Source organism: Lagenorhynchus albirostris, chromosome 6 (genome assembly GCF_949774975.1).
Source record: "Lagenorhynchus albirostris chromosome 6, mLagAlb1.1, whole genome shotgun sequence".
NCBI classification, from domain to species: domain Eukaryota; kingdom Metazoa; phylum Chordata; class Mammalia; order Artiodactyla; family Delphinidae; genus Lagenorhynchus; species Lagenorhynchus albirostris.
This window is the reverse complement of record NC_083100.1, coordinates 62,259,867-62,284,447: the sequence shown is the minus strand read 5'-3', so window position 1 is coordinate 62,284,447 and position 24,581 is coordinate 62,259,867. Positions and strand designations below refer to the sequence as shown.

General features: G+C 34.5%; 1 protein-coding gene across 3 annotated transcripts in view; it reads left to right on the top strand.

The window, feature by feature from the left end:
* The window catches only part of UBR3 (ubiquitin protein ligase E3 component n-recognin 3), a 230,900-nt gene that overhangs the window by 42,643 nt on the left and 163,676 nt on the right, over positions 1-24,581 (top strand). For all 3 annotated transcript variants that reach the window (XM_060152671.1, XM_060152670.1, XM_060152669.1), the window contains exons 3-7: positions 2,036-2,194; positions 6,836-6,979; positions 7,543-7,592; positions 19,906-19,972; positions 24,321-24,451. In XM_060152671.1, coding sequence (XP_060008654.1) covers positions 2,036-2,194; positions 6,836-6,979; positions 7,543-7,592; positions 19,906-19,972; positions 24,321-24,451 — 551 coding nt within the window. The remainder of the gene's footprint in view (positions 1-2,035; positions 2,195-6,835; positions 6,980-7,542; positions 7,593-19,905; positions 19,973-24,320; positions 24,452-24,581) is intronic.

The window sequence follows — 24,581 nt, the reverse complement described above, 5'->3', positions numbered from 1 at the left end:
TATCAGTTAGTGGTATGAAACAAATTTGTTAACTTTTTATGATGTCTTTTACCTTTTTAGTGATACTTGCATTTTTATCATTTAAGGGACTGCATTTGCATTACTTTTAGAGCTTTTAAATTATTTAATTCTATAAATCTTAAATCCAATTTGAAACTATGGCACACATGTTTATCTTCTATTTTCCATCCTAAAAGTGTGAAGAAATATGTATCTTCATCATTTCTAGAACTATCATGTTATTTGCATTGTGAGCGAATACTTATAGTTCTTCACTTTTACATTTTAAGCAGAATATACAATCTTTTGTCAAGTACTTCTCTTCCTCTCAGAGTATGTCTTAAAATATAGAAAGAAATATTATTTTGATTTAGTCCCAAACTGCTCTCTCTTTGGAATGAAGGAAGTGGAGACCAGCTGGGTTATTGAAATTGTCTTCCATTTTATTTCTCATATGCTAGTTAACAGATTTTTTGGATGTTTACATTTTGTACTACAAGTGTCCTATTTTAGAAAAGTAATAGGTAGAAATCATTTATTATGAGAACCATAAAGCTTACCATTAGTTTAATCAAAGAGTAATTCATACGAGTGTATTATATTTATTTTTTCCTTGGTGACATTTAGCAGTTATAAGTGGTAGATGACATACATACGTAGCTTTGATAATTATGTTACCATTATCTGAAAACATAAAGGAATGAATGGAAGTACTTTTTTTGTCTTAAGATGAGTTTCATGAACTTAGGTTCATGAAGTTTCACTCTCTGTATTACCACTTGTGCTCAGCATTAATTTCTTCTGTGTATGCAAAATCTCTGCATTACTTTCTGCAGAGATCACTGTTTAAAATTAAAGAAAGGACTTGAAATCATCTAATCTGAGATATGGAAGCTCAGATAATCTTGTGGTTTGACAGTTGCCTTGAATTCCATTTCCCATTTCACCCTACCATCCTTAGACCAGTGCCAGAGCTTGTGTTAGAGCCCTTGGAAATCAAGAACAAATGCTAATTAAATATCTACTATGTTACTACATAAGTCATTGGGGAGAATATAAAGAAGAATAATATACGGTATTGGTTTTCTACTGAGAAAGTAAGGTTTTTTGGCTTGGGTTCCATGACTCAGAGTTATCTAGAATTTCATTCACAGGTTATCTTTGAACTAGGTTGTGAGTTCCTTGGGGGTAGGAACTATGTCTTATTTAGTTCTGCTTCTCAGTGCCTGTCGTGTAGTAGATACTGAATAAATATTGAATGAACTTGATGACCCCTTTCCTGGGCACACAGGCCCCCTGTTAGCTTCGTTATATGTATTCTTCTTTTAACCAGTTATGGCTAAGCTCTAAATCTCTCTATTCACTTCTTCCTTTTAGACCTCAGTTTCTCTAAAACATCTTTTTTTTTCTTTTCCTCTTAAATATTCTTTTTTAGTTGCTGTTCAGGTTTCTTCTCTCCCCCTCTACCAGCATATCTTGCCTGCTATTTTAAAATTGTTTTAGTAAAAACATCCGTATTTTTCATTTTAGTTGCTTTGACCTCTAGCTAATATGAATCTGTATTTTTGGAATATGATAGTGGATGGGTTATTTGCTGCACAGGTTTAAATTTAGAGCTGACATAATTTTGTCCTAATATTCTTATACTATCTCAATATATTTCATTTCTCCTTTTATTTTAGAGAATGATCTTAACTTTTTTCTTAAACACTGTTTATCTAATTTTGAGATGGTCTTATGATTACATATATATATTTGGAAGTTTAGGACCCTAAATTGAATGCTTCTTACACAAATTAAGTGCTTAATACCTTATGAAGTCATCTCTTTTCCCCATCAGTCTTTTCTCAGAGGACTGACTTCCTAAACAAGTCTATCCTAGGCTGGGTGCTTGGTGGGCTCCTGCTTTCTAAAGAGAATTCTTATATTAACTCTTTGATTATAAAATACTGTCATCTAAGTCATCATAATTTTAAAGAATAAAATATTGTTCTTAGCAAAGTATTTTAAAGAAAGTTGATTATATTTTTTTTAGCAGCTGATGTACCATCAGAAAAAGACCTTAACAAAGTCCTTCAGCTTTTGGAACCTCAAATTTCCTTTTTAGAAGATCTAACTAAAATGGGAGGAGCAATGCGGTCTGTTCTTACTCAGGTTTTGACAAACCAACAAAGCTACAAAGATCTGACTTCTGGTGAGTAAAATTTAGAAGAGAAGAAAGTTAAAATTTGCTTACATTACTAAAATAATTTAAAAGTTGTATATTTTAGAACTTAAAAGTAAAAGTAAAATGTAGATTTTTTTAATAGACTGCTAAAGCTGGAAGTTATTAAGAATACTTCTTAGTTTATGGATGAAGAAATTGAACCCCAGAAAAATTAAATGACTGGTTTAAGACCTCACAACTACCTGATTTTAGAGTTGGGACTAGAACCCAGGTTTCCTAAATTTGGTGTGACATATTCGTAATTATATTCCACTTCCCCTTTTCCAAACAATAACAGCAACCACTTTTGTGTCTTCATTTTTGTTATTCTAAACATTTGTGTCGTGTGGCCTAGGATTTTATAGTGATGTAGAGTTTAAGTTATAAAACTTGGAATTATTAAGTATATTTGTACTGTTATATAAAATAATTTCATTTTTAAACCTTTAGTTCAAATTTATAGTATGGTAAATATATCAATTATTTAAAAATCTTATAGTTTAAATAGTGTTCTTTATGCTGGCTCATGAGCAGCATGTTTTGAAAATTGAAGTATACCTTCTTTCTTTAGAGTGGTGAAGTTTTTATGTGTACTGTTAACCATGTATTATTTAGAGATAGTCTTATCTGATGTATTTATTTCTTTAGTGAGTACTCATTAAGCACCCACTGTGTGCTTGGCTTTGGGCTAGGTATTAGAGCTTGGAGTAGGGAAGGTACGTAGTAAGCCAGGTACTCCTATCTCTGCCCTTATAAAGCTTATGGTCTAGTGAGTGAGATGACATTAACAAAGTCTCCAAACCAAAATATTGTGTAAGTATAAACTGTAGTAAATAACTGGGAAGGGATAGGACAAGTGTGTATAAAAGGGAGACCTGATTTCACTGATGGAGGAGGTGGGAGAGCTTCACTGAGGCAGTGACATTTGAAGTAAAACATTGAGAGAAAGTCATTTAGCTAGAGGATGTGGCAAGTTGGGTGGTAATGGGGTGGAGTTGGATTCCGGGTAGAGAACATTTTCTGCTTCTGACTACTGGACTAGCCCTTATGTCAATAACATAAAACTGGAAAAAATGTGAGGCAGTTGTTTTCAGACATTAGACAGCAGGCAGCACAAGACTGTAAACCTTTGGGAGAAAGGAAAAGCATGAGATGAGCCTCACAATTCTCTGAATCTCTGTCTGGGGATAACTTCCTGACTGTAGTATAGAGGGCTGGCATTGAAGCAGAGCGTGGTGGTCGAGCTGAGTTAAGGAGGCAGAGGTCACAGTTTAGGGCAGCTGAAGCAGTTGGAAACTGGAATCTTTGGGGCAGAATAGCAAGAGTTTGTGGGGTAGATGTATGAGGGACCCCTAAAAGTGCTTGGCTGAGAACTGAGATACACATGTACAGGATGAGACTACCTAAGGCTTATTAGAGAGTGCTGTGGGGTTACTGCTATGGGGTTAAAAAAGGTTAGGCAGTGTTGGGAGACATTGGAGTATCAGCGCAACCAGACTAGAGAGACCTTACCAATATCCTAGGCATCAAGTTGACACACCGGAAGACCACACCTGAGAGTAAGTTCTACTCTAGATCAGCCTTAATGAAGCCTAGAACCCTGACAGAGTTTGGAAATTATTCCTGTCAATTTACAGGGCTTTTTTAAGAATCTCAGGCTTTCTATAAATCTGCCCCTTACAAAGTATAAAACTAAGTCTTTATGAGTTCTAGGTGATCAGACTGTTTATTGAATGTCTTGTAGAATTAAAATTAATACTCTTCAAAGGAAGGTAACAGAATCCAGAATCTTTGATAACATGTCGTTAGAATGTCCAAGAAAAAGGACAGTAATAGAAATTGACCTTTAAATGGCCTAGATGTTAGATTTAGCAGATAAAGACATTAAAGCAACTATTATAAATATGTTGAAGAAATTAAAGGAAAATATGTTCAAATAAGTAAAGGAAAATATGGTGTTAATGAGTGAAGAGATCAGGAATCTTAGTGAAGAAATGTAAACAATAACAAAAAAATTCTAGAACTGACAATTACTGTAGAATGCAATTGACAAGTTCACTGGATGGACTTAGCAGCAGTTTGGAGAGGATAGAAGAAAGACTTAGTGAATTTGAAGACAGATTAATACATTATTCAATTTAGAGAACAGAGAGAAAACACAACAGAGCCTCAGGGACCCGTTAGATAGAATCAGATGACCTAATGTACATGTAATTGGACTCCCAGGAGGACAGGAGAGTGGGAATGGGGCAGAAAAAAAATTTGAAAAAATCATGAATGAAATTCCCCAAATTGGATGAAAAACATTGATTTATAGATTCAAGATGCTTAATGAACCCCAAACATGATAAATATTTATAAAGAACATAACCCTTAGGCATCTCCTAGATTCCATGCAGAGGGACCAGCATGTGGAAATATTTAGGGTGAGAGTGAGCTTACTTTTTTAAAAGGGACTAAAAAAGGCTATTGTGGTTGAAATGAAATGAATGTAGGGGGATAGTGGCCCAAATAAGGCTACCACATTAGGCTAGATCCAGATTAGGTAGGCCCTTGTTAGCTATTTAAGGTTTTATATTTTATCCTGAATGTAGTGGGAAGTCATGGATATATTTTAATCTGAAGAGTGACATGATCAGATATGTGCTTTAAAAAGATGGCTTGTTATTTTGCCAAGAATAGATGGGAAGGGGCAAGAACAGAAGCTCAAGTGCAGCAGCCTAGGATAAAATGATGGTAACTTGTGTTTGAGTTTTGGTGATGATGCTAGAGAGAGATCAGAATTATACCTGAAGGTCTGTTATTTCTTCAGCCTAGAAAATGGTTCTGTAATCAGAAACTATCAACTGTTGGGAAAAAGAACAGCAAGTTGTTCTTAATCATTGTAAGAATGTATTCCTTGAGAATGATTTATGGTAATTGTCTTCTTTTAGTTCTACAATTCTTTTAAGTTCTTATTTCTTGAAATTAAAAAGCAAAACAAAAATCTTTAGCTAACTTGTAGTGATGGAAATTACATTAGGTTTGATTCAGAAGTTTAAATTTGTAGTCTAGGTTCATTTCTAATCACTGCTTGCTTACTCACTGGTTATTATGTTATCTTTGTAAGCCTCAGTTTCCTCACTTATAAAAATGGTGATAATATGTTCATTTTTCTCAGGCTTGTTGTGAGGGGTTGATGAAGTGTATTTTGTTAATTAAAAGTATTACAAAAATTTCATCTATTATTATTGAGATAAATACATGGCTTTTATTATTCAGGAGACATTGAGTCATTTCTTACATAGGACCCCTAGAAGTCCTTTATTCTATATAGACTAACTGGTTGTTTTTAGTTTTGGACTTGAATTGAAGGATAGATGTATTCCTATCTGTTTAATCTGTGCTGAAGGTTTTTTTTTTTTTTTTTTTTTTTTTTTTGCGGTACGCGGGCCTCTCACTGTTGTGGCCTCTCCCGTTGCGGAGCACAGGCTCCGGACGCACAGGCTCAGCGGCCATGGCTCGCGGGCCTAGCCGCGCTGCGGCATGTGGTATCTTCTCAGACCAGGGCACGAACCCGTGTCCCCTGCATCGGCAGGCGGACTCTCAACCACTGTGCCACCAGGGAAGCCCTGTTTTTTGTTTTTTTTTAAACTATCCCAGACAGACATTGGGCAGAGATTTAAAAAGCAAAACTAATCTATTGCAATTATTGAGGCTAGCAAAGAGAGGTAATTGAGAAAAGCTCAGCAAATACTAAAGAAACTCATTTACTATGTATTTTTATAATCAGAGAGATTGAAACCTTAATTAAAGATATATAATCTGCTTAAGAGGTGGCAAATGACATGGTAACTTGGCTTTCAGACAGAGAATAATTTTTCCTTTTAAAGAACTTTCAAATGTCAGTATTTTTATTTTGTTGTTATTCTATTCTCCATAATATATTAAAAAACAAAAGACAAAATTGGCATTAATGTGCTCAAATGCTAAAGTGAAAGACCTAGGATTGTTTAATTCTAGGACCTAAACTTCTCAAAATTTTGGAATAAATTTGTTTTAACTGCTACTTCTGTAGAAATTATACTTTTATCCTTAAATGTGATTATAAAAACATTTTATGCTTGGTAAAACAGAAATTAGTAATCTCAGTTACTGTTTGAAAATTCCACTCAGGCATTATCTTCTCTAGTAAGCCTTTCCAAAAACTGCTTTGGGTTAAGTCTGGCTGCATGGTATTATGAGAGCACAGGTTGTTAAACGAGATGGTGAAGTCTGCTACGTAATTGTCATTTACCATATTATCTGCCTTTCTTTACAGTAATTTTAAGTTCCTTGAAGGCAGGAATCATGTCTTATTAACCTTCGCACCCCCTGTATTTTGTATGTAATCTCTGGCATATTCTAGACACCCAGTTAGTTAGTGGATTTCATTATTTGTTGTAAACATGCTGTGCATTCTGAGATTGTTAATGCCAAACATGAGCACAAAAATGTTGTCTGAAGCTATCTTATATTATTCATTCTAGGGTTTCCCCTCCATTAGAATATTCATCTATTTTATATGTGTATACATTAGTTATTGAGATGGCTGTACTTATGTTTTGAATGGAATATTTTTTCTGATTTTGAATTTATTTTAAATATTAGGTCTTGGAGAAAATGCTTATGCAAGGAAAAGTCATGAAAAATACCTTATAGCTTTGAAGAGCTCTGGACTTACATATCCTGAGGATAAACTTGTATATGGTATACAAGAACCATCTGCTGGCACTAGCACTCTGGCAGTTCAAGGTTTGTTTAAATATTTAATTTGAACAATGATAACTTTTCTGTACTAACACAAAAAACCCTTCAAACATTACTCATTATTGAAGAAATTTAAGTGCTGTGTCATTCTTTGTAAGAAAGTAGTGAAAGTAGTAAAAATTTGGAAGCAAGAAAGGATAGAGTCATCAAAGAAGATATTTCATTTTTCTTAAGCGAAATTCGGTTAGTTTATCAGAGGTTCTGGTTCTAACTCATGAAAAATATAGCAGTTGCTATTTAAGAGTAGCCCCAAAGTTTAGTAGTTCAATATTTTAGTAAACCATGGTTTAAAAGTAAAAGAAAGCAATCCTTCTGAAACACCATGTGTAATTATTAAATCTGGGTTTTCACTGGAGATTTCCTATTGAAGTATAAGCCTATTAGGCTCAAATTTATTGAAGATAAATGTTGATTTCTGCCAAAATAACTGTTAGAATGAGTTGTCTTAACAAAACTTAGTTTTTTGATGTTGTTATGTCTCAAAATAATTTTAAAGTAAAGCAATATATAACAATTATGAAGGGCAATCTTTTTTCTCCTTTCCAAAGGTTTTGCAGGTGCAACAGGAACATTGGGACAACTAGATTCTTCAGATGAGGTGAGATTTAACATTTGAAACTTTTTAAAAGTAGAATTTTAAAAGTTTAAGAACTACCATACAGATTTGTGGGTATTATCTAGTTGGAATTCCTCATTTTATAGACATGGATGCTGAACCCCAGAGTGGAATAACTTAGTCAAGGTCACACAGTTACTTAGTGACAGGACGAGAACTACAACTAGATTTTTACTTCTTGTTTGTAAATTCATTTCTCTTTTCACAGTTTAGAAATGGGAGATAGAAAGACATAGAGCTATTTCTCCTATGAAAATATCCCCAAATTTATCCAAGTTGTCATATGCACAATGAAATTGTTGTTAAAAAATTTAGCTAAGTCTAGAATAATTTGCTAGAAGAATGTGAAATGTAGCTTCTTTTCTAATCTCATAATAAGGTTATATCTTATATGTCAAAGGTTATCAAAAAAAAGCAATGTACTGGGAAATAGAATGTCAATTTGAAATTTCAACTTTTATAGTGTTTATTAATAATAAATATTTCTAATAAATTCCTTATAACATTCCTGTATTTTGTTAGTATACAATTTGTAAGCAAATATTGGTTTTTGACTTATATCTGTTTATAATCTTGGTTTCTATAAAACCTAAATTTCATATTTTTATTGATTTATATATTCAGTGATTGAAATTTTAAAAACTAAATCGTTGTTAAACATTTACATGTTTTTCCTTTGAAAACCCATTTTGATTTGATAATATCATATAGACTAAGCCAAATAGTCTTCTTTTGAAAACATGATTTCTTTTATGGAAGTCTTATAATTGATCTAATGCCTTATAATTTAAACTTTGTAGTAGTATATTTCCCCTCTAAGAAGGCTCCCACAAAATGCAACATTTTGTGGAGTCTCATTTTGGTCTAATAATTTTATTTCATTTATTATTTTTCTTAAATTTTACTTATTTATTTATTTTCAAAGTCTTTATTGAATTTGTTACCATATTGCTTCTATTTTATGTTTTGGTTTTTGGCCGCAAGGCGTGTAGGATCTTAGTTCCCCAACCAGGGATCGAACCCACACCCCCTGCATCGGAAGGCGAAGTCTTAACCACTGGACCACCAGGGAAGTCCCTGGACTAACAATTTTAAAGAGTTTTCAACAAATTGGATAGGCAGTTTATTTATTTATTTATTTATTTATTTGAAATATTTATTTGGTTGCATTGGGTCTTAGTTCCGGCACGAGGGATCTTTGTTGTGGCATGTGGGATCTTTTATTGTGGCCCGGGCTTGTCTCTAGTTTTGGCGTGTGGGCCCTAGAGAGCACAGGCTCTGTAGTTGCGGTGTGTGGGCTCAGTAGTTGTGGCATGCAGGCTTAATTGCCCCGCGGCATGTGAGATCTTAGTTCCCCAACCAGGGATCGAACCCACGTGCCCTGCATTGGAAGGAGGATTCTTTACCACTGGGCCACCAGGGAAGTCCCTAGGTAGTTTAGTATACTGCTTCTGAGTTTTACTCTGGAAGTGAAGTGTCTGGGTTTGAATCTGGCTTCTGTACCAATTAGTAGTGTGACTTTGGATAGGTACCATGCCTCAATTTCCTCACCTGTAAAATGGAGGTAATAATAGTACTTAATGCCTGGGGTTATGATGATGATTGAATGAGTTAATATATAGAAGCACTCAGAGCAGTAGTGCCTGGCATATTGTAATACTATATGTATGTTTGTTAAATAAATAAATTAAAATAAAATCATTTAAAAAATTGTATAAATGGTTAGCTATACTTTTTGCTTTTTTTTTTTTTTAGCTTTAAAGAGTTACTTCTAAGAACACTGCTGCCATAATGACAAATGGGGAAAACTTGCTGATATTTAAAATAGACTTTCAAAAATATATACACTATTGACTAAAACAGTAATAATTTTGTTTTGAAGCTAGGGGAAGTGAGTAATGGGGGTAAGAATGCTAATTTTTCACATGTCGAAGAGGGAAGTGATTAGATAATAGATAGACATATGATTTTAAATTGGTTATTCTGCTTTCTTTTTCTCTTTTTTTTTTTTTTGCGGTACGTGGGCCTCTCACTGCCGTGGCCTCCCGCTGCGGAGCACAGGCTTCGGACGGGCAGGCTCAGCGGCCATGGCTCACGGGCTTAGCCGCTCCGCGGCATGTGAGATCTTCCCGGACTGGGGCACGAACCCGTGTCCCCTGCATCGGCAGGCGGACTCTCAACCACTGCGCCACCAGGGAAGCCCTCTGCTTTCTTTTTAAGGGCATTTTGTGGGGAGGTGGAATAATCTCTCAAAGGTGAGATTTGGGAATACTAGGAGTTGAATATGAATGGGTGCAGGGGGACCCTTCCTTGGCTAAAGCCAGCGAAACAGGAAGGAAACATTGAATCTATTGTCAGTAGTAACTTTATTTTATTTATTTATTTAGTTTTGGCTGCACTGTGTGGCATGCTGGATCTTAGTTCCCTGACCAGGGATCAAACCTGTGCCCCTTGCAGTGGAAGCATTGAGTCTAAACTGCTGGACCACCAGGGAAGTCCCATCAGTAGAAACTTTAGAAGGCTATTTATTACATGATGAAATGGTTTAGTGCTATTATAAAATACTTTATTAAAATAATCTAAACATCCTCATGTGATCTTGAACAATAAAAATCTAGTTTTATGTTTGTGTTTATATGGTAGGTAAAAAAACCTTCATACTATTTTAGTATACCTATTTTATGCATCCAGTGGTCTGCTAATAATTCTACTTTATTTTTATGAATTGAATTTGATTTTGGAGAATGCAGAAAGCTGATCTTCAATATAGATACTTTTTCCTCTATATAGGAAAAATGTTACAGTCATTTCTTGGCCTAAACTCTCCAGATTAGCTTTTAAATCTCCAGTGGCTACTTTAATTGTACATAACTGCATTGCAGCAACACCGTATTTTACGGTAGGGTGCTAGAAGGAGATCCCTGTGTGTAGTGGGGGGAGGGGCTGGGGGATGGCTTTTGAATTTCTTCTAGAAATAATTTCTCGAGGGATATCAGAGGATTTGAAATAGGGCCTTTCTTTGGTCATTACCATTGTTTTTACTCTGTTCTTTTTAGGTCCTCTCTTCTGTTCCTTCTGTTCACTTCTCTTAGATTCTTTGTTTCAGCAACTTCTGTGTGTAATATAATTTATATAATCATTTGCTTCTTAATTATGATTATGTCTCAGTGTAAATATTGTAGTAAATGCTTTTTGATGGTGACAACTTCAAAATACTTCATTTAAAAAATACTTCATTTCAGTATGTTTTCTCATAAAACACTTTTTATAATAGTAGCTGAGAACACTTTTAGAGTATGTGAATTATATTTAACTTATATATTTAAAAACAGTAAGACTTTCTGATCTTTAAATCATACTTTATAATTAAACTTTTAGTCTATTTAAAATTACTTTTTATAGTTTATATATTTATCATATTTTCCAATTGGATTGAAAATGGGGTCATTTGGACATCTGAAAGCTTAAGAATTTGAAGTAGAGTTGTTTAGCTGGAAGTGGATTGAAGGGATATCTATTTTGGTTTTTTTTTTTTTAATTTTTTTTTATTTTTTTTGCGGTACACGGGCCTCTTACTGCTGTGGCCTCCTTCCATTGCGGAGCACAGGCTCCGGACGCGCAGGCTCAGCGGCCATGGCTCACGGGCCCAGCCGCTCCGCGGCATGTGGGACAGGAGGACTCCCAACCACTGTGCCACCAGGGAAGCCCTATTTTGGTTTTTGTTTAAGAGAAATTTGAGTTTCAGAGTTAGGCAGATCTGAGTTTGAATATTGCCTCATAATATTGCTGTGCTTTCTGCCAGGTTTTAAACTTCTGAACATCAGTTTCCTCATGAAAAAATGGTGATAATTCTAATGTTAGGATTAAATGGGATAACATATGGATTACCTATTATGAACCAGATACAAATTAGGCTCCTGATAAATGTTTTCTGTCCTAGTGCTTTATATGTAGAAGGGATTCAAATACTGAAGTTTTGAGCTATCATAGGTCATATGATAGACATTTCTGCTCATCTTTCCAGAGGAAATAGTTTATTAAAGCATGGTTTAAGAGTAATGAAGTTTATCTTTAAAAATTTACCCAAATATCACACAAATACATTGTAGTTGTTTTGCCAGTATTCTGAAATATGAATAAACTGCAGTTTATCCGATCATTTTTATAATTTCCAATTTTTAATTAAAGATACAATGCTTATATTTCTTTTTGTGCAGATGTGCAAATAGTTCTCTGAGATATGGAATTGCTAGATTACAGGGTAGGCATATCTTAAATTTTATTAGATTTATTTTTCTGATTATAAAAGTCACACACACATATTTAAAATGAGAAGTATGGAAAAGTACAAAGACAAGACCATTACCCAGGGCCGATCATAAAAGGGTTTTAGTGATAGGAAATTTTCTATTTTAAGATTGTGATCATAATTTTTATACAAAAAATTCATTTATGTTTTATTGACTTATGTACTACAAAGTCAAATCTTGAGTTAGAAATTGAAAAGTTGTATAATATAACAAAACAAAAATGAGAATCAGGAGGAGGCAATTTGCAGGTTTAAAAATTTAATGAATGCTAGAGCTAAAGGAGACCTTAAAGTTCATCTTGCCTAACTCTCTTATAGATGAGGAAGCTGAATTCCAAAGAATTAACTGATTGACCCAGGCAAGTGAATTTCATCTAGTTAGTAGTGGAGTTGCAAATGGTCGCTAGGTCTCCTCCCTGCTGGTCTTGAGTTTTTTATGTAAAGTATATAAGCCACTGTTCTTATTATTATTTCTATACAGCAAATTTGTCCTAAACTTTGTGGCTTAAAATTACCATTTTTTGTTTTGCTCACAATTCTTTGACTCAGGAATTTGGGAATGGCAGCCAGGCAGTTCTCACTTGCTTATCTCATGCGATTCCTGTTAGTTGTTGGCTGCAACTGCAGTCATCTGAAGGCTCAGCTGAGATGGAGATTTAAGATGGCTGATGGACAGAGCTGGCAGCGGATGCCGACTGTGCACAGGGAGCTCAGCCTGCATGTGGCTTTTCCAGTATGGTGGTCTCAAGTTGTTGGGACTTCTCATATAGTTATGGCTCCTCCCGGGATGAGTAAGTAGCTCAAGAGCAGAAGCTGTGGAGTCTTTTCTGAGCTAGCCTTGGAAGTTACATAGTATCACTTCCACTGCATCCTGTTCCTTGTGAGTTGCTAAGATGGGCTCAGATTTAATGGCAAAGGAGGTAAATCCTGTCTCTCGAAGGGAGGAGTGTCAAAGAATTTGTAAACACGTTTCAAAACTTCCACAACCAGTATGTGCCATTTGCCATTCTTTTCCGTGGATTCTGTTGATATCCTAGAAATGACTCGTGACATACCAATAATTGAGTATGTATTTTTCCGTCTATTTCAGTGGTACTTGTCTGTTGGGAAAAACTATAACATGGTAATGAAATACCACTGTAGCTAGAAATGGCTACTGTAGGGTTTTAACTAAGATCACAAAGTTTTCCTTAAGTATAGTAGTTATTATTGTACCTCAAGAGAGTGAAAGCTTATATTTGAAGTTGTAAGAGTTTTTAAAAAGTTGATCTTTACCTTTGTAAAACAAAAGGAGATATAATAAAATTTTACAGCATTCATTGCAGTTTAAGGAACAAAATATAGTTTTGAATTTAATTAATACTGAAATTATTGAATTTAATTTATACTGAAATTATAAAATTAGTGTAACTCTTCTGCTAATCTCTTCTTGGGGTCTTCTGTTCTGCTTTTATTTTTTAAATGAGAAACATTATTTTAATAGGACCAGTGACCTACATGGAAAAAGCTTCCTTTTGTGCCTAGATATCATAAATAAGAATTAAGTTAATTGAGTTTTAGTGTGATATATTTAGAGGGAAAATACAAGAATTTCCACCCACTCACTTAAAAACTAATGATATTAAAAAAAAACTAATATTTTAAATTTGTATTGTACTTCTTTTCAAAGCACTTTTTACATATATAAATGATGAAAATGCAAGCAAATTAAATTTAATAAAGGATGGAATAGATAAAGGAGAAAGTAGATGAAAGGATGAGGTAGATGGAAAGATAGAAGAAGAGTACCCAGATACAGATGTTTTTGAACAAATACCTATTTTATGCCATTTTAAAATTTCGTTAAAGCTTTTAAAGCCATATTGCATTTTATTTTGCAACTGCAGGCACAAATGATTGTTTGCTTTTAGTATTTATTTTTGAAATTTAATGAAGAGCTGAATATGTCTTAAGAATTGGAATTTCTACACCCTTACCTTACAGGCCCATGGGATTATTGAACAAACCCTTTTTGTGATTTCATTCTTATAATTTAACAAATTGTATAAAAAGGAAGACAGGATGAGAAGAGGGCAGTGACATCTCAAAAACTACTATAGAGAGGGAATTGTAACAATTTTAAAAATGTTGTAAGTTAGAATTGGAAGAGATCCTAGGGGTAATCTAGTCCTACCACTTTGTTTTAAAAATGAAGAAACAGGTTTGAAACTCTAACAGCAGCAAGGTTTTTCCTATTTGTAAAGTTTTACTTGAATGTGTATACTATTACTCTCTACTTAATTTTATTCACACAAGTTGTGTCAGGTATTTGTCCCTGCTGTCCCTAGAGTAAGAGAACATTATGTACTCAGCAGGGCTATTTATACACATGACATTCTTCATACTACTATTTCTTACTCTTTTTTTGTGTAGCTAATATGTCTTTGTGTTGTATGGAACCAAAAAGAAAAGAAAATAGGAGCACATTATAACTTCATTAAGTATTTTAAAATGTAAATTTGTGTTTATTCATTTTTTGTTTAGATTTATTTATAACCATCACATAATTCAGTTCAGAAGAAAATTATCTCTAGAATTATATGTACATGGGTGTAATAGAGAGTTTCTTAGAGAAAATAGGACCTCTTAGATCAAGATAACTTTTCAAGGAAAGATTATAGTCACTGTGGCCATTACCGTAGCAATGTCCATTTTTCTGTGTGCAATGACCAGATCATTAATCTCTGTATGAAATCATTTAAAACACTTTCCCCCCGTGTAACTATAAAAATATGAATGTTCATTGTGGAAAAATTGAAAAAATAGAAAAACAGAATAAAAAAAGAAAACATTTACCTTCAGCTGTGCTATCCAGAGATAACCATTGTTTATTAATTTTGTTTGTTTACCTCTAGTCTTCTGTTTTGCATACTCTTACATAACTGAAAATAAATACTTAACAAAATAAAATAAGTTACTATGTAGACGTGCTCTCGATATTCTTGCCTTTATTCAAGATAGAATGCAATGAAAAGTTAAAACTAATTTGGTCAAAACTTAACAGCAAAAGCAGGATTATTGAAATTGAAAGCCAGAGTAGCTTTTCATAAATGAATAGGTAAAAGAAAAATACTGTTTTATTTTGAGGTATAAGATTTGGTTTTAATTAGTTAGTTATCATAAATTACATTAAAGGTAAAGGGTGGGGTGGGGAATCACAGAAACTTTCGGTGAGAAGGCCTTAGAAATATCTAATATATTTCTTTTCCAGTTTAGGAATTGATTTTACAACATTCCTGACAATTGGTAACCCTCTCCATAAACACTTCCAGTGGTTGGGAGCTTTACCGAGTTTATGAAGCAACTTGTTCCTTTGTTTGATAGCTCTAATTATTAGGAATCTCTTCTCAATACTGTGTTAAATACTACAATTTTCACACATTTCTTCTTGTTTTCCCCTGTAGAGATATTTTAATTTTTACTCCCATAAGACACCCCTTTAAATTTTTAGCTTTAGTTATTTAGTATTCTCTGCTGCTCATAGCTCTTTCATATGTTTATTCCCTTTTAAAATCTATGATCTGATTTGGTCTAGAGTTATAAGGACATCTTGTCATGAAGCATGTTGTGGCTTCCTTAAGGCCCAAGGTTTTTTGTTAGCCTTTTAGCAGCTATGCTAGACTGTCGCGGGAGCCCCAGTGGTCAAATGAAATGCCCAGATCCCCCACCCCACCCACCCCTTCAGCTCTCAGACAAGTTTGAGAGCTCCCTCTCAGCTTTGTATTTGTAGAATTGGTTTAAAGCAAACAGTCTCATATTACAGTGGCTTACATAAATGTTGTTTTCATTTCATTCTAGTCTCTCAAGATCTCCTTTGGATTTTATTTTTATAACCTTATATGTTAAATGTTCCTTTTAGCTTTGTGTATTCTGTATTAACATTCTCTGAGTATTGTTTTAACCAGCTGTGAATTTACTTGACTTCTTTTTATGGAGCTCACATTTTTTTTTCATCTGTCCAGTAAATTCATCCAAGAAAGAAAGAAAGGTTAATTTGGGTTGAAAAACCATCTGTAAATTTTGCAGGGTAGGAATTTGAATCTGATTTTTTTGGGGGGGTCTTCTTCTCTCATTTTGGACTTGTATATGTATTTTATGCCTGAAACACACATAGCAATATTGTCTACTTCTGTGCCCAGGAACTAGTTAAGGTTTGGAAAGTGTTTCTGAGGGCTGTACAAATGCTGTCTGAGTTGAGGTTATTTATTTCCTCTTTTGTCCGCTGGACCATCATTTTCTCCCAGGGCTTCTGTACTGTTTTCTTATGGATAAATGGGAAAGAACTCCCTATCATGAATTTGGGGTGGGTGGGGTCTTGTCATGATAACGGAATTGTTTTCATCTTCCTTAATGCCTGAATATCCCACCACTGGAAGTTATTCCTGTTTGTTAAAAGTTTTGTTCTTTCTCAAAATAAAAAAAATGGGACTTGTAATAGATAACACAGTAATCCATTATCTTGAGCAGATTGTTGTAGTTAGGATTGGCAATCAGAATTAGTATTAAAAACATTTATTAGCTTAAAGCTATAGTTCATTGTCATCGTTGAATAAATAGAAAATTAATATTAGCAAAAAGATGATGAAATTACCTATTACTCTATCACTTAGAGGTGACTTACTGTAAACAAATATATTCTAACAGATTTTATATATAGTATATTTTAATGGCTCCATGCTATATATATGCTGCTTTGTAACCTGCTGTTCTTACTAATGGTAGTTTTGAACATCTGTAGCAAGGGGTATATTTTAAGAGATTTTATTTGTGTGTATTATCAGTACTTAAATGGTTTCATACTCCATATGCTATTCTTCATAGCATGCCATTTTTTTTTCTCATTTATAGTAATAGTTTTTGAACATCTATCTGGTCACAGTGAATATAGAGCTCTAGTATTGTTTTTCTTCATAGGATATATGTGTGCTATAATTTATTTACCTAATCCCCTGCTCTGCTGTTGGAAACCAAAGCTTTTTTTTTCTATTATAAATAACATTGTGATGAGTATCTATGCATATAGTCCCTATTCACTTGTCTGATTATTTCTTCAGGATAAATTCCTAGAACTGGAATTTCTGTTCCAGTGATAGATATACTTTAACGACTTTTGACATGTGTATTGACAAATTGCCACTCAGGACAATAGTTTTATTATATACTCTCTCAAGCAATGTACAAGAGTGCACATTTTCCCACCAGTTTAGATGGAGATAAACTCCCTTCCTAGCTGAGTTTGATATCTATGATGATGTCAAGCTGATCTTTGTTTCTAGACTTTTGTCATTGTGCCTTTATTCATGGTGTCCTCTTGGAATGACTTTCCTTTCCTTTGCTTGGCTAATTTTACTTGTCCTTTAAAGTGTAAGGTTGGGAAATTTATAAAACTTTGTATTGCCATGACTGTTGCTTGATCAAGGACACTCTTTTCGTAGGAAGTTTGTATTTGAAATTATGAAGTAATCCTAACCTGGAATATAACATTAAAAGTTTTTTTTTTTTTTTTTTCTCTCAGGGCTGGGAGAGCAGTTTCATAAATGGCTGTTAGCTAAAATCTCAAATTTTAGAACCTTCTGGGTCCTGTGGCATAGTTTTGCATTCTTATGTCTGTCTTTTATGGCTCCAAATTTCATACTGGTTGAGTTTCTCTAAGGGCAAGGTGAGGGTGGCAGAGGAAGACGAGAGTGTAGTTTGACTGCCAGTATTACTGCCAGGTAGACCATAGAGGCCTGGCTTTGGTAGGAATTAACAGTGGTTAGTAAATGCTGAATGACTGAGCTAAGTAGTGTCTTTGGGTAACCCCAGACTGGTCCTGAGGACTGATGCTGGACTTGGCAGAAACCTGGAGTTAAGTCTGTGGTGCGCAGGCCAAGGAGACTACACCAGTGGGCAGAGCAGCAGCTTAAAGCCAGGGCTTTTCTGCTTTGGGGATTCGATTTAATTGAGCAAGTGTCTGGGAATTTGTACCATGATTCTAACCTGCCACCAACATAATTGGTTAGCACAACAGACTGTGTGCCAAAATGCTACCACATGTCTTTATAATACCAGTTGGCTCATATATGTTTGGAAATATAGGAAAAAGGTGTCAGTATAACATGGAAGTTTTGGATTCCTATGCAATCTTTCCTAGCTCAGGAGAGCTGGGATAGTGGGGTAGAATCATATCCTTTAGCTGGAGGGGAAAAAACCATAAACTATGAAGGCAGCAGGAACCTTTTTAGCAACATTCAAAGTAAATCAGAAATGAGCATCTGCACCCATCGCTCCCTCCCTAAGAGGCACATCGCTAGCCTCACTGTTGGTTTCTCTAGTAGCAGGCTGCTTCCTCTGCTCCTCTTCCCTCTGTGTTGTTTCAGCCAGCTAGCTTCCCACTTTTTTGTTGTGGTAGGTTGTTAACATCCCCTGAGACAGCCTCAGATCACTCCAAGATGTTTGCCTGGGCATCCAAATGATCTCCCCAGGTACTGATTATTGCTTCTGTTACTTCTTTGGTTACAAACTTTCTAGGTTACAAAATAGGTTGTGAGTGGTCTGCCCCTCACTCTTTTATTTCCTATAAGCCTTTTCTTTTTTCAATTAAAAATTTTAAAAATTTTATTTCTTTATTTTTGGCTGTTGTTGGGTCTTCGTTGCTGTGCGCGGGCTTTCTCTAGTTGAGGCGAGCGGGGGCTACTCTTCATTGCGGTGTGCAGGCTTCTCATTGCGGTGGCTTCTCTTGTTGCAGAGCGTGGGCTCTAGGCGCATGGGCTTCAGTAGTTGTGGCACACAGGCTCAGTAGTTGTGGCTCGTGGGCTCTAGAGGGCAGACTTAGTAGTTGTGGTGCATGGGCTTAGCTGCTCCATGGCATGTGGGATCTTCCTGGACCAGGGCTTGAACCTGTGTCCCCTGCATTGGCAGGCGGATTCTTAACCACTGCGCCACCAAGGAAGACCCAGCTTAGTTTTTTTCTTTTTTAACATCTTTAAAGTGTTTTCTATATTTACATGTTCTCTCTTTTAAATTAATTAATTAAGTTTTGGTTGCTTTGGGTCTTCGTTGTGTGTGGGCTTTCTCTAGGTGCAGCGAGTGGGGGCTACTCTTCGTTGTGGTGCACAGGCTTCTCATTGCGGTGGCTTCTCTTGTTGCGGAGCACGGGCTCTAGGCACGTGGGCTTCAGTGGTGTGGCACGTGGGCTCAGTAGTTGTGGCTCGTGGGCTTAGTTGCTCCACAGCATGTGGGATCTTCCTGGACACGGCTCAAACCCATGTCCCCTGCATTGGCAGGCAGATTCTTAACCACTGCACCACCAGGGAAGTCTGCGTTGTTGTTTTTAATATGAGGTTTTTTTCAGGAATAGATAATATTACATGTGGGCAGAAATGCATGTATTTTCTTCTTGGATTTTTTTCCTAAGCACATTTTAATTTGTTTTTATATTATTTTTTTGACTGTCAACTCCAGCTTCTAATATGCTATGCTTATTTTTCAGAACTTGATCTCTTGAACTCATTTTGTTTGTGTTAGATTCTTCAAAGCCTTTCCTCTATTCATTGTTTTAACCTTCTTCTCCTTCTCCCCTTCCTATGCTAATCTGCTCCCTCCTCGCCTTTAGCTTCTTTGATATTATATTTATAAGGTTAGGAAAATTTTTATTTTGGCATTTTGGGGTATTTAAGAGTCTTTCATTAGAAGCACAGATTAAGTTTAAGAACTCTTATATTTTAATCCTAAGGATTTTCATGATATATTTTAATTATAATGCTAATTTTAAATTTAATTTTCAATTTAAAGTTAGCAGCATTAAAATATATTTTATGACAGCGAATACATAAAATTGTTGGTTAATAATATGTAAGCATGCCTATATTTTATATTTAACATAATTTATAAGCATATTTATATTTACATAAAATGTATAAATTCATGAATAGGACTATAGATAATGCTAATTTTGTTTTTCTCCAGGAGGATCAGGATGGGAGTCAAGGTCTGGGCAAGAGAAAGAGGGTCAAACTAAGCAGTAACACCAAAGGTATTTATATTTTGTTTTTTCCTTGTATAAAAAAATGCTTAATCATTAAGAGCACTTGAAGGGAGAGTAATGTTATTAGATTTGTCTAATATGGAGAAAGTGTTGTTAGAGCGTGATTGTGGGGGGACCTCGAAAGCAAGTAAAACCCTTACTGTTGGGATTTTGTTCATTTGTTTTCTTTATAAAATGAGCAACATCATATTTGAGCTAGAAAACTAGTCTCTTCATTGAATCTTTTATTTGCAGCATATTTGGTGTAAAGCTTTAATTTGATTTAAAGGATGAGCAAGAGGGAGATTTTGGGTGTGTGTGTGAGAAAAAGTAACAAGAGTGAAAGAGAGTGAGAATGAGAATGAATGGCACTTACCACATATTAAGGGCTCAGAAAGGACTCAATACATATTGTTGCAAAGGAAGAAGTAGATATGCCTGTAGTGAGGGAATAGATTAGTAATGAGTAATATTTATTGAACTTTTTATATATGCTAGACATAGTGCTAATCACATCACATGCATTGTGTCATTTAATTCTCCAAGTAACCATATGAAGCGGGTTTTATTATTATTACTATTTTATGAATGAGGAAATGGAGACATGTTAGGTTTAACAGCTAATGAGAAGTAGGTCCTTAATTCAAATCCCAGAGTTTAAATGCTTTATCACTATATTTTCTTGACCCTCCCCAAAAGCTTTTCTAGAGTACTTGTTATTAGTTGGCAGCCTGTGCTCTGGATTTTTGCCATGGATTTCCAAATCTTAACATAGTCTATTTTCTGGGTTAGTATGGTCTGTTAGAAAGTCTCCAGAGGTTAAAATATTATTTTGATGAAAAGATTCTTACTTCTGGTGCTAAGTGTGTCTTGTGGAAAGTTTAAGACTGCTTGGAAGGTGGAGCAAGCAGGCAGTTTCCGTTGAGGCTCATTTTGTAAGTCTGCAAGTCTTTACTTAGTTACTCACGTTGTTGCCTTTAACTTACAGAATGTTAGCAAAGGGCATGAAATTTGATTTGCTGGCCAACATGCACATCTTCCCTTTCTTCGTGGCCCAGCAGAGAACCTGTAATGCCTGAAAGAAATTAGAAGTCCATATGGCTAACTGGCCCCTTGACTTACCAGAGTTGTCCATGTGTTTACCTGAGTCCTTGAGACACATCAGAGTTGGAGGAGATTGTTAGACATATACTTGAGTTTAAGCTTCAGGGATGTTTAGAAAATACCTGTTATGGCGTAAGAGGTCATTGTTTTCCTTCAGCCTGGTCAAACTCTGGCTGAAGTTACTTTTTATGCAGCCTTTATGTTGAAGTTGATTTTCTATTATATGATTTTTTTTGCATTTGAGATTGATTGTTTTCTCTTCCTTCCTCTACTGGTAAGAAGTGGTATAGAGATTTAAGACTTGATCAGTTATCATGTTTGGTTTAAGTATGTATGTGGAAGAAGTGGCTTTTTGAAAAAGTTGAAAGTGAGGCTTTTTGAATTAGTAGAACCTCTGTTTTCAAAAAGTAATTGTTGCTTTTGAAAATGTCTGAAGTTCAGCGAGTGGTTTAGTTTTTGTAAGAATTTGATTCAACTGAGACTAATATCCTTTGAATAAAAATAAATAAATCCAATATTACATGCTTTCACACCAAAAAAAAAAAAAAAAAGAATTTGATTCAACAGTTTGAAAGTGAGCTGAAAATAAAACATGTAATGATAGGCAAGAGGAGAGGCACTGTGCTAACAAACACATCACTGTCTATTCTCAAAACTGCAATTTTAAGGGTGAAAAGCCTAGGCCTAGAGGGCTTCAGCTAACATGACCAAGATTATTTGAGCTTGTGAGTTGCAGAGGCTGGACTCTACTGTCTAAATTAAATGCTGTCATGCATTTGTACCACATACTGATTCTTCAAAAATCTCTTTTTACAATTTGGCTTGAGTTATTTAGGCGTTGTAAAGGTCATGACAATTTTATCAAGATTTTAAAGGTCAATAATCATACATAACTAATGGAAGCATTTCTAACCACATTTCCATAACATAACATGTAATACATATAACACATGCTTTAAATATCTTGGGAAACTGATATCATTTATTTTAAGAATAACAGTGAAGACATTGTGGGTTTTTCTCCCTTTTTTTAAATGTCTGAAGTTAGAAAAATTGGATTGTACATAACTGCAGCATTTTAGTAGAAGCCATAGCTTTTCTGGTGCATTCAGATTGTTTTATTTATTTAAAACAAAGTCAATGTATCTTTTTAAATGCTTGACATATAATAATTATGGTAGCTTCAGGCTTTTCTTTGGCTAATACAAGCTTGCAGAGAGTTATAACTGAATTTTAGGATAAATACTGCTAGTTTTGTTCAACTTTGTAATTATTTTCAGAAGCACTTCTCTGTGAGGGTTTTATTTTTTTGGCAGTCTGCGAAATTTTCAGTCATGTTAGTACCAAGTGAATTTTGAGAATTAAATTGGCTTCAGCAATGTGTGCTGTGGATTATATTCTAAGTTTTAATTGTAATCCTTATATTCCTGTCACCTGATTCATTTGGTCCCTAATTTTATTACTTTTTTGGCTTTGAATCTGTCAGCTTGTGCCTTTGAATATATTTTACCTCATTTCTTGCAGGACGGGTTTATGTCTCTTTTTAAATCATTGCCATATCCTGGGAATGATCTATTTCAAGAGGAAGAGATTTCTGTTTTACAAGTAGAAAATTCTGAGATTTGGAAAATAAACAATTATTGTTTCCAATAAAGGGATGTGTAGTGTAATTGTATTTATAGTTTTACGCCTACTACATACGGTTCATACTAAAGGCACCACTGAAAGGGAGTTAGGTAGGGGATTAGCAGATACTTTGGTCTCTCTGTAATCTAAATCATAGTGTCTCTAGATTAATGAAATTATTATTCTGAAAATAATGGGTTATTAATTATTAATCTAACATGGGGTTAAAGTTACATCTAACTTTAATATGTGATTCAAGTCTTATTAAACTCAGTGTTTTACAAAAGAATCAAGAGAGTGATTAAATACTGAGTTGTTACTCATTTAGACCCGTTACCTGAGGAGATGTGGTATGAACACATTACTCAATAATAGAAGAACTGTGACACTGGGGTAGGATTGGGGTAAGGTTAATTGAAAAAACTGTGCAGGGTTATCCTGCAAGACTGCTTCAACTGTGATATAGTTAGGGCTGTACCTGAGTATTTTGGTTCATGTGATACTGGTTTTTCAAATATCTCATCTAACTCTAGTCTCTGCTTAAGCACTGTCACTGAAACAGTCCATTCATAGTTGACACTTGATGCCCTTATATAGAGCTGATGGTCCAGAGCAGTATCCCAAGATAATTTGCTCCAATAAAGATTAATAGAATTTTCTAGTTCATTTTGAGGGGAAAAAAATTAGAGAAAGTGAGAGAAAGAGATAGCCAAAGTATTAAAAATATTCAGTTCACACTTTGCTGTACACCTTGAAACTAACACAACATTGTTAATCAACTATACTCCAATGTAAAATAAAAATTTAAAACATTTCAATTCATCATATACCAGTTGAGACCTTTCTGTTGATTAAGCATGGCAAGGAGGCAGAGATAAGCAAGAGACAGCCTAACCCTCAAGGAGTGGCTTTAGAAAATAAACTTCCCAGTAAATAATTTTATTCCCCCCTTTGAATACCTTTATTCAAAAGGGGCATGCATTTCCTGTTTCCTCCATGCATGAAGAGGGCATCTTGAGTCCAGTACAAGTAAGCATATATAATGTTCTGTGTGTTTCCTGGTATGTTCCTACCAGAAAAAAGTAAATGCTTCTGTATACTAGAGCAAGCAATGCACTAGTGATTATCTTCTCTAGTGAAGTTAATATTTCATTTATGAAGGATAATTTTAGAGAAATAAATTATTCATCCATAAAGATTTTTTTCAAAAATAAAAAATTTAGATAACTTTGGAGTTTATGTCCTTAATAGTATGTTTTTAGTTTAAAATTATTATTACTATTTTAAATTAAGTGCCATGAATATTGTTCTTGTAAGATAATTATTTTAAATCTTAGTAGAAAATTTAGATAAATGGCTTATGTTTAAGGTCAAGTAATTACGTATTTTTCTAGTAACTGCTTTATATTAAATTATAAGGATTAAGTATTTTATTATTTATATACTGTGGACATTGTAGAAATTTAGCTTGATATTGTTAGCATTATCATTTGAATTATTGAAAGGATAGCCTTAATTTTTAGGTATGTTCAGATGTTTGAGGTTGATGGGTTATTAATCATGGTAAGGTTTAGTGAGATGAGCAACTTAAACCATTAGGGTGATAAATTTTATTTTTATTATGTAGATCAATCCATAATGGATGTTTTGAAGCATAAAAGTTTCTTAGAAGAACTATTGTTTTGGACCATAAAGTATGAATTTCCCCAGAAGATGGTGACTTTCTTACTCAACATGCTTCCAGATCAAGAGTATAAGGTATCTACATTTTTTCCTTCCTTTCTGAACTTTGCTCCTCTTTCTTTGCCTTTTCAATATTAAATCTTTTTGATATATTTCTCAGTTCTGTTGCCAAAAGAGGGCCTGCACAAAAAGCACAGTATTGTAG